The sequence below is a fragment of the Camelus ferus genome, chromosome 8 (assembly GCF_009834535.1).
Source record: "Camelus ferus isolate YT-003-E chromosome 8, BCGSAC_Cfer_1.0, whole genome shotgun sequence".
In the NCBI taxonomy this organism is placed as follows: Eukaryota; Metazoa; Chordata; class Mammalia; order Artiodactyla; family Camelidae; genus Camelus; species Camelus ferus.
In genome coordinates this window covers 21,603,629-21,618,421 of record NC_045703.1, presented here as the reverse complement: position 1 = coordinate 21,618,421, position 14,793 = coordinate 21,603,629, and the positions used below count along the sequence as shown (strand labels likewise).

At 43.9% G+C, this 14,793-nt stretch overlaps 1 protein-coding gene across 3 annotated transcripts in view; it reads right to left on the bottom strand.

Moving 5' to 3' along the window:
• Positions 1 to 219: 219 nt before the first annotated feature.
• Positions 220 to 14,793, bottom strand: part of MRAP2 (melanocortin 2 receptor accessory protein 2) — a 43,117-nt gene continuing 28,543 nt past the window's right edge. For all 3 annotated transcript variants that reach the window (XM_014551308.2, XM_032484543.1, XM_032484544.1), the window contains 2 exons: positions 11,809 to 11,908; positions 220 to 1,792 (listed from right to left, as the gene is read on the bottom strand). In XM_014551308.2, the coding sequence (XP_014406794.1) occupies positions 1,399 to 1,792; positions 11,809 to 11,908 (494 nt within the window). In that variant the 3' untranslated portion in view covers positions 220 to 1,398. The remainder of the gene's footprint in view (positions 1,793 to 11,808; positions 11,909 to 14,793) is intronic.

Here is a 14,793-nt window from a genome sequence, read left to right as displayed (position 1 = left end):
TGCAGTTTAGTGTTAGGGTCTTAAAGAATAGTATTTTCCTCAAAAGACATTATGGGAAAGGGGTTTCTTTTGGTGGAACAGTTCTGACATGAAACCTGGTGCATAACTCAGACCACTGGGGTCCTAGAGATGATAGAAATTAGGAGGCATTATAAACACGGAATCATTTTTAAAGGACTTAAAAAACTGGATGTGTGAAAACAAAGAACCAGAGAAAACTGTGGTGCAATAAATGTATTTATTTTTCAGCTTAAGCAAGGCAGGGTGGAGAAAAAATCCATTATGAAAATGCCACCTGGAGATCAGCAGTGGGCCACGCATGCAACGTGACTGAGCAAAACCAAGTTGTTTCCAAACCTGTGTGCAGGTTTGATTCCTTCATGAAGCAACTCTGCGTGGCACCAGGACACCTTGAATAAGTGTTAATGGGGTATTTATAACCCCTTCACCATCTCAGCTTAAAGCCCACACACCAGCCACACAACCATCACCTATACAAGTGCAAAGTACACAGCCTGGCGAATAGCACTTGTCTTGTAGCCAATGGCAGGGCAGCGTGAGCAGACAGAGTTCACTGACACAGACACAGAAGGCACCTCCCCTCACTGACAACCTTCCATGCATTTCTGGGGACAGGACGGTCATAAAGATGTACCATGGATTGAGACTCATCCCAGGAGAAGAAAGGTAGGGCTGGCCTCAGGTTTGAGCACGGGTGGCCGGAGGGTCTCAGAAGAGCTGTTTCAGCACAACCAATAGAAATGTGGGCCACCATGTCCATGAGAGACAAGTCTCCTGCCATCCCGGTACACACTCGTGCTCCTGACAAAAGCTGGGCTCGGTTAAGGGTTGAGTGGATGGTACAGACCTGAGGGATGCTCCAACAAGAGACAGGAGGCAGCACCTGGTTATGCTGCTCTGGGTGCATCCCAGCCTCATCTGAATATGAAGTCAGAAATTCGCAAAACAGCAGGGCTGGGATGGATCATCTACTCCAGACTCCTCACCCTACTGTTAAACGTGGCGGCCCCGAGAGGCAAAGCAACGTGCTAAAGGCAGAGCGTGGAGGTGGCAGCGCCAGGTAACAGCGCACCGTGCCAACCCCCATTCAAGGACGCTGACACTGAGTACGGGGCCGAGGTTTCAACGAGGAAAATGAGACAGTGTAAATACTTCTTTCCCCCGTAAACCCCAAATGTGTTTTAAAGGCATAAAAACTCAGCGTAACTAGCTCTCTTCTGAGGGGGCTCTCTTCTCTGTCTCTTCATCTTTCTGTCTCTCTGTCTCCATTTCTCTCTCAGACACAAACACATACACACACTAGTCTGTGAAAGGAGACTTCTTGCCATACAAAGACAAACTCCGCATCTTGAGAAAGACACTTGACAAAACATGTTCTCAATCCAAGTCTTTGCGTGAGGTCTGGGCAACTGGCTTATTTTCTAGAACAGTCGGTGGTTCTGAAATCAGGAGATCATCTTCCCCAAAGGAGGAGTTCTGGTCCGTGTTGACGAAGTTGGGGATATCAAATTTCATGAGTCTGTTCAGCTCCTCCTCTGGCTGCCCGCTGCGTCTGATGGCTTCCTGGAGCTGAATGTCACTGTCGAGGGCTGTGGTCTGGAGACCAGCTTTGGCCTTGTCCAAGTGGTCCACTTCATTGATGTAGCAGTGAAAGAAGGACCTAGATTCCTCATTGCCCTGTCGAGAAAACACCTTGTCGGGCTCCAGTGGTCTTCCAAAGTCTGACACAAAGCTGTTCATTCTGAGTCTCTTCTCGGAAGACTCGGCATTGCTATAAAGAAAAGCAGAATAAGCGACTGCTTACACTTTAGCTCAGTGACCTGCAGAATCACGATTTTTGCCGTCTACTGAGTGCAAGTCCCTGCACAGAGCATGCTTACAAGCATCGGAAGTGAGAAACATCACTTCTGAACACATACAAATAAACCCAAGGTGAGGGCCCTTGGACCATCCTGAAAAGACATCTTCCCCTGGGGAATGCCGGAGAGCATGTATCACACACCAGTGCTTCTCAGTGGGACCCTCAGATCATCTGCATCAGAATTACCTGAAGTGCTTCTTAAAATGCAGAATTCTGGGGTGCAGACACTCAGAATCTCCGGAGGCAGGGAACAGTAGTCTGTATCTTCATAGAATCCCCAAGGATCACTGCTCATGCTCAGGTTTAGAACCACTGGTCTGCATCAGGCCACCAGCACTATGTCACAGGGGTGGGTCTCATGTTTGCCAAAGCTCTGTCATGCCCGCGTACCTCACCTGAATCTCAGAACTGACCAGTGCAGTCCTGAAGGGCAAGAACTACTCCATCTCACAGAGGCATACGCAGGTCGCCCAACTGATGGATACAATCAGTGACAGGAGAGGGGACAAAGCAAGGTTCCTAATCCTTGCTTCATTTACTGTGGGACAAATTAGCAATTCAAGGGTAGGAAATCGGTGAATGAAAGAATAACGTATCTCTCAGTTAGTCCCAGAAGAGCCTGGAAGAAAGAGCCTGGGCACACTGAACGACCTGAGAGCCCATCTGCTTTAATCGCCATCCTTCCCAGGTTTATACAAAGGTTCCTCCCACCCAGGCAGTGACTCCTGGAGGGCAGGGATTATGTCTGAACACCCTCTCAAGTCCAGAACAGAACCTGACAGAAAGGAGGCCCTGGAGTCTGAGTTCAGTGAGTGTGGGCTCTCAGTGATTCCAGCTTTTACCCCTCTGCCTCCCCCCTCATCCCTCACCATGCAGCCCTGTGACCAAGCTCTCCCGGGGCTGGGGCCACGGAATCCATTTATGGAACTGGAAAAACCTGACCATGTACACTAACCTCCAAATTATTATCAAGAGTCACCTGGATTTCAGGGATCAGTAATTCCAGAAGCTTTGCAGTTCAGGCAGCCGAGGGATTTTTATATCAGATCTATTTCCTACTGTGATTACCTGGGTGATACGAGACAAGGAATTCTTCTCAGAAGCCTGAGTTTCTCCTTTCAGGAATAAGCCTGATTAACAAATCTCATTGCCCACTCAACAAGTGTGATGTGAAGATCAGTGACTGACACAGGAGTACAGCACTCACTAGGTCATGGATTTAGAATTCAGAAAAAAGTCATTTTAGAGAGACTAACAGAATGCGGCTTTAATGCCAACTTAAGTAGTCTTATCCTTCAGTAAATCATCTTCTTCCCCTACTTCTCACTTCACCCAAGTTTAAAAGATGTTTGAGAAAGGGATGAGTGTGCCAGCAATCTGTGACCCGATAAGCTAAAATGTCACCTAGGAAAAAGGGAGGAGTAACACGTTTGGGAAAAGCCTGGGGAGGATGGCGGGGCCACATCATCCCCCAGTTCCAGGCTAAGAAGCTCTGAGTAACAGCTTTCCTGCCTGCCTGGAGCATCACCTGATGTGAAAGTCAAACCAGAAACCCCACAGTGTCCAGCAGCTCTTCCATAACCCAGGCTATACTTTCTCAGGATTAAGAACTGGGTCCACTGACCCGCTTGCTGAAGAACAAAGACACAGGAGACCAAGAGAGTTCTGACCCTCCCCAGGGAAGAGCCCAGACCGTGGACAGGACGATGCCTTCCCTGCCCGACCCCGCTCCCACTGGTCTTTCTCCCCATGATCTACCTGTGATAACATTGCAATTTGTCTGATTCTCCCTCGCTGCGAGCAAGGGAAAAGGTCATCTTGGTACTCTGAGAGTCTGGTAAACATTAAATACTCAGGAGACCATCCTTTTATTCCTTTTTTCTTTCCTTGACTGATACACGAAAAAACATGCATGAGAAAAGCTGTGACCCTGGACACAGCCTGCCTCCATTCAGTTTCTCTTCATCCCACCGTTGGGTAAAGTTTATGTACTGAAATCCACAGATCTCAAGTACAAAATTCAATGTGTTTTTATTAATGTATACATCCATGCAACCGCCCCTCCCACCAATCAAGATATAGATATTTCCTTTCTCCCGGAGAGTTTCCTTCCTTTCAACGTCCACCCCTTCGGGTAACCCTGCTCTGATTTCCATTTTTATTGATTAGCTTTGCCTGTTCTTGAATTGCCGGTCAATTTCCACCTGGAGGAGGCAATCTGTTTTGATTTGCACCGTCACAGATTAGTCTAGCCTGTTCTTGAAATTCATATAAATGGAATCATGCCATATATGTTGTTTCGTGCCTGGATTCTTTTGCTCACCATAACATTTTCTGAGATTCGTTCTTGTTGTCGCACATAACATTAGTTTGTCCATTTTCTTGCTCAGAAACATTCTGTTATACAAATAGACTACAATTTGTTTACTCATTCTTCTGTTAAAGGGCATTTCAGTTGTGTCCAGTTTGGGGCTGCTGTAAGCAAAGCTGCTATGAACATTCTTAAAAACTCTTTGTAGATACACACTTGTATTGCTCTCAAGTAAATCCTAAGAGTAGAATTACTGGGTCATATAGTAGATGTTTCTTTATAAGAAACTGCAGAGCTTCTTACTTGTCTAGTAACACTGAGCATCTTCTCATGTCCTTGTTGGCTCTCGGTTTACCTTCTTTTGTGAAGTGCCTGCCCATTTAAAAACGTGGGTGGTTTATCTTTTGCTATTGATCTGCAGAAGTTTTTACTATATTGTGAATATAAGTCTTTTGGTAGATTTATGTGTTGCAAACATTTTCTCTTGATCTGTGACTTGCATTTTCATTTTCTTAAAGATGTCTTTTGATAAGAAGACGCTTTAAATATCAGTTAAGTCCAAATTATTAACTTTTATCTCCTCTGTTGGTGCTTTTTATATCCTCTCTAAGAAATAACTGCCGACCCCAAAATCACAAAGATACTCTCCTATGCTTTCTTCCAGAACCATGCTGTCCAACACAAGAGCCACTAGCCACAAGCTATTTAAATTTTTTTAATTTAAATTAAGTAAAATTAAATAAAGTAAAAACTTTGGTTTCTCAGTCATATTACCCACATTTCAAGGGGTCAAGAGCCATGCATGGCCAGTGGCTACCTAATTAGACAGCACAGAGAACATTTCTGTCATCACGGAAAGTCCTATTGGACAGAGGAGATTTTATTCTGGGTATGTAGTCTATGTGGAGATAGGAGTCAAGGCTCATTTTTTCCCTATATGAGTATCCTGTTGTTCCAGCACTGTTGTTAAAAAAAAAAAAAAAAACTTTCTTTTCAATTGACCTTATATAAAAACCACTGTATTTCTACATACTGGTAACGAACAGCAAGAAAATGAAAAAATAATTCCATTCACAACAGCATCAAAACATAGAACACTGAATTTAACAAAGGATGCGTAAGACCTGTTCACTGAAAATTTCAACACTGCAAAGGGAAATGAAGGAAGACCTCAGTATATGAAGAGATGTATCGGGCTTGTGGACTGGGAGACGTTAGGTGAAAAGCCATGTTACCATCGATATAAACTATCGAAGCTTCCTTCCTTCGAGGGACAAAAGCCTTTTTCCTTTCTGTTTCTGTCTGCTAATGTTCACTCTCCAGTGCCTTCCAACAGTCATTCTTTATATTTTTCCCAGATTTTATCATTACTGTTGCTAAGAGGCTCACATGCCCTGACTGTCCTCAGGTTCACCCCATTCAGGAAAAGCGGTGGGCAGTCCAGCCTGCGGGCACCTAGTATTTCCAGCAGTCACTCCCAGTGCACTCTTAGAGATGCATAAGCCAGGCAAAGACCGACTAAGCGAGAAACCACCAGCGAGAAAATAACAATGACCGTGAACGGACCCACAGCCTGTGCTGAGAGCCTTCTCCCACGTAACGAGCCCTCACAGAGGCACCAACCAAACTGTTCTCTGTGTGGTGACTTTTGGTTGCTTTGGCTGGTAGTTCTGCCTTGCCAGGGAGATGTCAGTCTCTCTGAGGCAGGACTCTACTACCTTAGAATGACCCTTGTCACATTCAGGGCAACACTTCTTAATTGATGGGGAATTAGAAGTGACTCCTAAACACAGGTGTATAACTTGAATCAGACACCTAGGGCAGGTGGATATTTTTTCACCTGTTGATATATGGAACATCTTTCAGAACGACAGGCCTTCCTCAGGAACCACTTACAACATGTGCACTTACCTGGTTCCTGTGAGCTTGGTCATTATCAAAGACCTTGAGCACATTCTCCTGTCATTCGCTTTCGGGTGCACTGTACCCATTCTTTAGTCAATGTCATATTCAGGTAAATTACATCTCAAGGTAAAGTGTCACTTCCATTTTTACAAGGTCATGAGTAATCCTGAACTCGCCCCTAGAAGAAGACCATCCCCACCTGTTCAAAAACTACAAAAGGAGGTATCTGAGGTGTATGATATCTGGGGTTTGATCATTTTTTAAGAAGTCCGGAACACTCAACATAGAAATGTGATCCAAGCCTTTCCCATACTCTTTCTCTCCGGCAGATTTATGATAATGGGGCTATAATGCCTTAACAAGACGGCAAAGAGAGTAAATGGCTCCTTAGCGGAGAAAGCATGGGGAAAAATGGTTCTTTTATCTTCACTGTCCAAAAAGGATCCAGGTAAGAGGGTTTCCCCACCCACCCAATAATTCAGCAAATATCCTGTGGGAAAAATAATCCTCATTAAAGCTGCTTCTTGAGCCTAAAAGCTTTTAAGTAAGGTGCTGTCAGCTTTATAGGAGTCTTTCTCCCTCTACAGTCAGCTTTATTCATGCTCCCCCCCCCCCCCCCCCAATATCTGGTTGTCTTCTCCTTCTGGACACAGAGATTACCCTCCCCAGCCTGGCAGTCAGATGGGTGCCACTCGTTCTAGCCAAGGAGCTGTGAGGGGAAGGCACGTGCGCCACCTACAGGCAGAAGAACGGAAGGGCAGGTGTGAGGTCTCCACGTGCTCCCTTCCCCTTCACAGTACCCCAGGAGGCTGTGCATTGGAGACACTGCAGCTACAGCGGAGAAGCTTCTGTCCACCCCTTGCTGACCCTCGGAAGATGTGTAGCTTGAGCCAGAAACAAGCCCGTGTTACATTATACTGAGATTTGGGGAGCTGTTTGGTGCTGTCTCACAACCTAGTCCGACCATGACACATCCTCTCCTTCCCAGAAGCCTTTGAGGAGTCAGTGACTCCAGAACTGAAGTTCTTAAGCTAATACGATCCCAAGTTGAAAACTTCAGGGAAGCAGCCTGTCTGCCATCCTTGTTCTTACTACTTTCAAGGGGATGCACGCACTCCTTCCATGGTCGGCAATGACCGGATGCTGGGGAGCTGTCCAGCCTGCCCGGATGCCTCCATGGAGAAAGAGACAGCACTCGGTGGCAGGGTTAGCACTAGTCCACTCTGAGCTCACAGATTTGATCGGGTATCTTAACCAGAATGTTGGAGTCATATTCCAAAAGGGTGCTGCCCGAAACCCCACTTGAGGAAGTAACCGTTCTCCGTGACGAACCACCCCGAGGGCCCCTTATATAAAGCAGTCAGAACTCAGACACGTCGGTCCTTCCAACCCATCACCAACATCTTCTACTTAACTTCCTTTCTAAAACCATCTGTTTCACTGAGAGACCCACCCAAGGGGAAGCCAGGGTAGAGTGAGGCCACATTTTGGCACGTGTAGCTCAACATGAATGCTTAGGGCCTGGCTGTCCCGTGGGGGGATGGGTTTCTTCTTCCCCCTCCTGCCCTTTACTTGCACCCCTCAGCTCCCACCAGGACGCCACCAGCCGCAGCCGGACTCATCCGCACTGAGTGCCACCCTCTGTGAGCCCAGCGCGCACCAGCAGCCCCGCCGGCATCAGCTCGCTTCACCTTTAGAATAATCCTAGGGAGGCAGACAGTTTTACTTTCACAAACCAGAAAACCCAAGCATAGAGAGGTTAAGAATCCAGCCCAAATCTGGAAATGTTTGACTCCAGAGCTCTGCTTGATCCAATATGTGATAAAAGAGAACAACCGTGATTGCCTGCTAATATCTTTGACTCAATAGAAGGGGGAGATTAAAAATGACTGATATGAGATAATTAAATGCAGCGTTAACAGGAGCTTCAGAGTCAAAGAGGCTTTAGTTTAAGGTCTGGCTCCACAGGTTTGTTTTTTTTAACCTGTGAATCCTCCTATGAGTGATTCAGCCTCATTTTCCTCATCTGTAAAGTGGGAACACTTAGAGGATTTACTTCATCTTTCTGTGTGGACTTAGTGAGAATGTATAAAGTGATTAGCAGACTCTGGCAATGGTAAACATTAAAAAAAATGTTCTTAGTGTTATTCTCAATGATGTATCATGCTTTCCTCCATGTCTAATTACCACAGGCAAATGTAAAACTGATTGATTGTTTTATAACAAAGTTGGCTGAATGGAAAAAATAATGTCTATTTTAGTAAAAATTCTTGCCAAATAAATGCCAAGTTTACTAAATCTAAAAGCCTTTTAAAACTGATCCATTTGGGGATTTTTCCACATGTCTGTTTCTTTCAGTTTGATTATGATATACTGCCGCCAAATGCCATGTCTTACACTGCCTCAGACTCAAAAAAGCATTTAAAGTGTGACCCTGAGGGCTGATCCATTATTTTATTAAAAGTGAAAAAAGGTTAGACTTTCTCCTTAACCTCATTAAGAGCATGTAGAGTTACAATGACCCCTGTTCTTTGAGATGACTCAGAATTGCCATCAAAAGAGAAACAGTCTATTAGAAGGATGAACTGCCAATTGGAAGACTGGAAAGGCGGTCTTAGCTACCCAGCGTCAACGTGAAATGCTAAGGAAATGTATTAGTCAGTGTTCTCCAGAGAAACAGAACGAGCAGGGTGTGTGTGTGTGTGTGTGTGTGTGTGTGTGTGTCTGTGTGTGTGTGTTTCTAAATCTATCTATTTTTCTATCTATCCACCCACCCATCCATCCACCTATCCACCCATCCAGCCATCCATCCAGGATAGGTCAGCAGAGAGAGACATATTTATTTTAAGGAAATGGTTCATGTGATGGTAGAGGCTGGCAAGTCCAAAATCCGTAGAGTAGGCTGGCAGGATGGAGACCCAGGAAAGAGTTACAGTCTCTGCCAGAATTCCTTTTTGCTCGAGGGTAGTCATTCTGTTTCTAGGAAGGCCTTCCACTGCTTGGGTGGGGCCTACTTACATTATGGAGGATGATCAACTTTACTCAGAAAAGCCATCACATCTAAAGAAAAACCTTCACAGAAATATCTAAAGTAATGTTTGACCAAATATCTGGATACCATGGCCTAGACATGTTGACAAATAATATTCATCACTACAGGAAGTCATGTTCTGTTTGGGGCTAGGGTGTTACCGTGGGTAAAATCACCTGCATCCTACATCAAATAAATACACCTCAATAACCCCACAAAAATCCATCTGTCCCTCTAAGGAGAAGGAAGCTAAGGGGGTTATCGTCCCCTGACCACTCTACAAGATGTGTGCTAATCTGAGTTTGTCCTTGGCTTCTCTTACTACTGCTGTAATCCACACCATAGTTTTCAATTCCCTGGACCAACACAATGATGCAAAGGCAAGTGTAGATGCTTATGAGAACAAGGAGTGAGAAAAGGGAAAGTTCATATTTTTTAGTGGCTATTAAAGAGATTCTCAGCTATATATCTTCAGATGCTTCAATAAAATGGTATTTCCCTTTCATTTAAAATGTTTAATTTTTTCACAGACTTTAACATCTGCATGTAGCTGAGTGATGGGCAGAAGTGTTCCCTTTACCTATAACTAGCTGTTACAGTTCAAGTGCAGGCTGAAGACTGAACAGCAGACGCCATAGACTGTATGATGAGATACAAGAAGAACATTGCTGCCAGGCCGTGAGGATTAAGGGAGGTCCTGAACATAAATGTTGGGATTTATGCTAAATGTCTTCCATTTACTTCCCTGGTCACCCTCTACCCTTCCCCAACCCCTGTTCTGTGCTCCGGGAAACTGACCTTTGGTGGAGGTTCTGGCTACTGGTTGTGTTGTGATGTTCAGCCAGTGGCGAGCAATGGTGAGAAATGGGAAGGAGAGAGGGAAGTAAGGTCTGGGTATTTATTTGAGTCTCCCCTCTCCGAGAGGTCACATTGGGCTAGCTGTGTCCCTTAACCTAGGTGACTGAGATCACTCTCTCAGCCAGCCCCTGCAGGATTCCTGGGTGCCAATCAGCGCCCCCTTCAGACCTAGGGTGGTACTTACTCTTCAATGACCTGCACCCTGGCGTCCTGCACTATCCTGGGGGGTTGTCCCCTTCCCTGACCACAACTTGTGAATAGTCCCTTTATCAAAAGCTCTCCTAATTACCTAGTTTGGGTGTGCTACATGTTGCCAACACACATTATTTTTCCCTTTTTGGGAAGAGTTGGGATAAAAAAAAAATCCTCTAGGTATAGAGAAAAGGGAACTCTCCTACACTGTTGGTGGGAATGTAAATTTGTGCAACCACTATTAAGAATAGTGTAGAGGTTCCTCAAAAAACTAAAAGTAGAGTTACCATAAGATCCAGCAACCCTACTCCTGGACATGTACCTGGAGAAAACTCTAGTTTGAAAGATACAACATTCATAGCAACACTATTTACAACAGCCAAGACATGAAAGCAACCTATGCATCCATCAACAGATGACTGGATAAAGAAGACGTGATACACACACACACACACACACACACACACACACACACACAAAATGGAATATTACTCAGCCATAAAAAGAATGAAATGCCATTTGCAGCAACATGGATGGATCTAGAGATTATCATATTAAGTGAAAAGTCAGACAGAGAAAGACAAATATTATGTGATACCACTTGTATGTGGAATCTAAAAAAATGATACAAATGAACTTATTTACAAACTAGAAATAGACTCACAGACACAGAAAACAAACTGATGATTACCAAAGGGAAAAAGAGGGAAGGGATAAATTAGGAGTTTGGGATTAACATATACAAACTACTATTTATAAAATAGATAAACAATAAGGACCTACTGTATAGCACAGGAAACTATATTCAATATTTTGTAATAACCTATAATAGAAAAGAATCTGAAAAAGAATATATGCATACATATGTGTAAAATCAAATCACTTTGCTGTACACCTGAAACCAACATAACATTGTAAATCAATTATACTATACTTAAATAAAAATAAATACATTTTTTTAAATCCTCTAAAAACTTTCTGAATTTTTTGCAGAACAAAACTGACCAAATATGCTTTGATGTCACTCAGTGTTCTTTAAGCATCTAGGTAATCATTCCTTCCATTAATCCAATGCCTGACACAAGTGTGCTTTATATGCCATGAGAATTACATAATCCCAGTGTTTCCACTTTTCAATTGTTTCAAGAAATGTGTTGAACTCAGTGATTATTGTCAATAATTAATTTAGCAATTAATTAATTCAGTAACAACTATTTCCCAGCTACTTGAAATGCTTTTTAAAACTAGTTTTCAATCCTATTTTTACTATTGTCTTTTTTCATTGTTTTCAGTCTCATGAGTCATCTAAATTCTTTTGGGCATACAGAGAAAATACATCCTAATTAATAAACCTTTCAAAATAAAAATCAAGCCTAAATCAGCATTAAGGAAAGAACAGGAAAGAACAAAGAAACCCAGATACACAGGGGTTTACTTGAAAACGAGCCCCAGAGGCAAGAGGCAAAGTACCAGGAAGAAGGCAGATCCTACCTACCAGCACCCAGGTCCAGACAGCAAATCCTTAACCAGCTGCATCTCTCCACCTACTAGAAGCAACCCCAGCCCTGGATACTATTTCTGCTTCTTCAGGTCCCTGTGGGGTTTAACAAACATTTAGGAACAGCTTACTCTTGGTGTGGGGCTCCAGTCTTGGTCAGCAAGGTCAGCACAAAAAACATGAAAATCACGAAGACGGCGAGACCAACCCAAAATCCAATCACAATGGAATCTGCAAGACAGTTAATGCTGGGGTTAGTATTTCCTGGCAGTTTAAAACTGAAATACTCAGGGAATCTGTGCTTTTTGATGCATGAAATGGGAGAGGACATCAGCCATCCTATGAGGTAATCTTGACCCATCAGTCATCGGGGGAAAAGCTCACATGTAGGGGATGAGGGAGACAAAGGAATCTGGGTGCCGCCGGGTTCCTGTCTCAGGTAACACTGAGAGACACCAGCCTCACTGAAGCTTGGTTTCCATATCCCTCTGGAGGAATCTAGGATGGAAAATAGGCCATCTAGGTCCTCAAGATTCCACTGAAGGGTCTTGAGTAGGAAAATCCAATTTTTAGCAGAAGCTGCAATATGAATTTTAAAATGACTTCTGATTCAAACCAACCCAATTTTGCATTTTCACTTACATTCATGCTGGAGTAACTCAGGTCTTCATTACTTCTTGCAGGGAACATACAGATGGCCTCTTGAGTGATCTTTCTGCCTTGTCTTTCCCTGTGCCTCATCTCCCTATGAGTCTGCTTAATTACAGCTCTGATAATATTGCTCTTTTATGAAAAACTCTTCAACAAAAATAGACCTGACCTTTTCCAGATGAGAAGAGACTCCGTATACAGAGCACTCTGACAATGGCTGGCATCGGAGAAGAAGGTGGCCCACATTTGCTGGCTATTACTATTAAAATGATCATTTTTCTCCTAGCTTAGCCCTACTTTAAAACCCCTGTTTCCAATTGGACTAGGGGATATTGTATCCCTGTGTTTACCTGAACTCTTAGGCATAGTTTCCTAACACCCACACCTTTTCAGGGGTTCCTGCCTTCACCTGGCTGGAATGACTTTCCCCAATCTGGAGCTAATAAAAATCTAACCATCCTTCAAAGCCCATTCTTCACACCATCTCCACCACAAAGCCTGACTCCCCCAGCTGATGTCCTTACTCCGTCCTGTGAACCCCAAGGCACTTTTGTCTGTACTTCTCTACAGGGGGCCCCTTCTTGATTCTATCGTGGGTGTTAGTCACTCGTGTGTGTCTCTGGGACGGGGACGGGACTAGACTGTCCACAGAACCAGGCATGTACATCACAGGGTCCCAAGTCTGGGGGTGGCAACAGAGTTGAATTATTTTACATTTTCTGATCTATTCTAAGAAGTTTACCTATGTGGCAATACACTGAGGGTGCTTAGCAATTTAATAAAAGAGGCAGGGAGAGGGTATAGCTCAGTGGTAGAGAGCATGCTTAGCATGCATGGTTCTGGGTTCAGTCCCCAGTATCTCCATTAAAAAAACAACAACTTAAAAAAAAAGGTGAACAGAACTTATGCACTAAATACAAAGCATTACTCTAATTAAATTATCTATATATGTAAGTTTTCTAGTATGAAGAAATCAGATTAGCAACTGACTCTGCATAATTCATTCTACATAAACTATAACCCAGAGGTTAACAACTTTAATTCAACAACATTTATTCAGCACTCTGGATGCAAAACTAATGTATCTCTCCTGGGGTTAAAAGTGCCAAAGAAACAGAAACTGTAGACTTTGCCTTACAACATAACGGCAGTGAGGCCAAAACAATGTAAGGACAAGTACCAAAAAACACATGTGCACAAGTGCAACTAACGTGTAACCACAACTCCTGACCGCGGGGCACAGGCTGGGAAGCACCCCTGTGTGGAGAAAGGGCAGCTCAGCACACTGTACTTCACTGACTGTCTGCACAGCAAAAGCAAATTCTAAAATGACACACCAGCGTTATGCAAGTCCTCAATTGAGAATTTAATCTAGCCGAGTTGATTCATTTTCAAATCTGTTTACTAGGAAGGGGTTCCCTGAGGACAGCTTTCACACTGCCAGTGGTGGCTGGATCCCCATCTGTGCTCCAGTCCCCTAATCCAGGGTGGACAGAGGAGCCCAGCCCAGCCCCTCTCCCTGTCCCCATCCTTCTAGGGCCCCAGGGAGCTGATTCAAAAGCAACAATAACGGGCATGGGGGGGATCACAGCCCTCAGAGAAGTCGTGGGGGAGCAACGTGGGAAGGAGGAGGGCTTTGGTTAGAATTTGAGACTCCCTGTGATTCAGTGGCATTCTCCAGTGTTTTCTTAATAATGTGGTATCCACGTTTCTCATCACAATATGCTTTATGTATTTGCTTATTCACATTATCTATCAAAGGAAATTCTGCTTCCTTGAATTATTTCCATTCATTCTTCTCTACCTCATCCTCTGTCACATGACGCAATCCCAGGGCACAGTCTCACCCTGAGCCCCTTTCAGAGAACATCAGAGATCTCCATCTCAACCCAGGAATAACCAAACTCTCTTAAAGCTTCATTTATATGCCAAGTTTCATGGGCACGAGCACGGCAGCAAAACAAGGAATGCAGAGCCTCTAGTCTTCCCCAAAGCACCCTTCCTTGAGAGGAAGTCAGAACAGCAGTTTACACAGAGGGAAGCTCCAGTGACGTCAGCTGGTTAAGGAAGCCACAAAAGCCTTCCAAAGAGGTTTCTGATAGAGCCAAACAGCAATGGACAGAGAACTTGAAGAGACATTTTTCCAAAAAGGACACACAAATGGCCAACAGGCACATGAAAAGATGCTCAACATCACTAATCATCAGGGAAATGCAAATCAAAACCACAATGAGATAGCACCTCACACCTGTCAGGATGGCTATAATCAAAAAGACAAAAGATAAAAAGTATTGGTGAGGATGTGGAGAAAGGAGAACACTTGTGCACTGAGGTGGGAACATTAACTTGGTGCAGCCATTATTGAGAATAGTATGGAGGTTCCTCAAAAAACTAAAAATAGAACTACAAAAACTGTACTGAAAAACTAAAAATAGAACTACAAAAACTGTACTGTCTAGAGACTG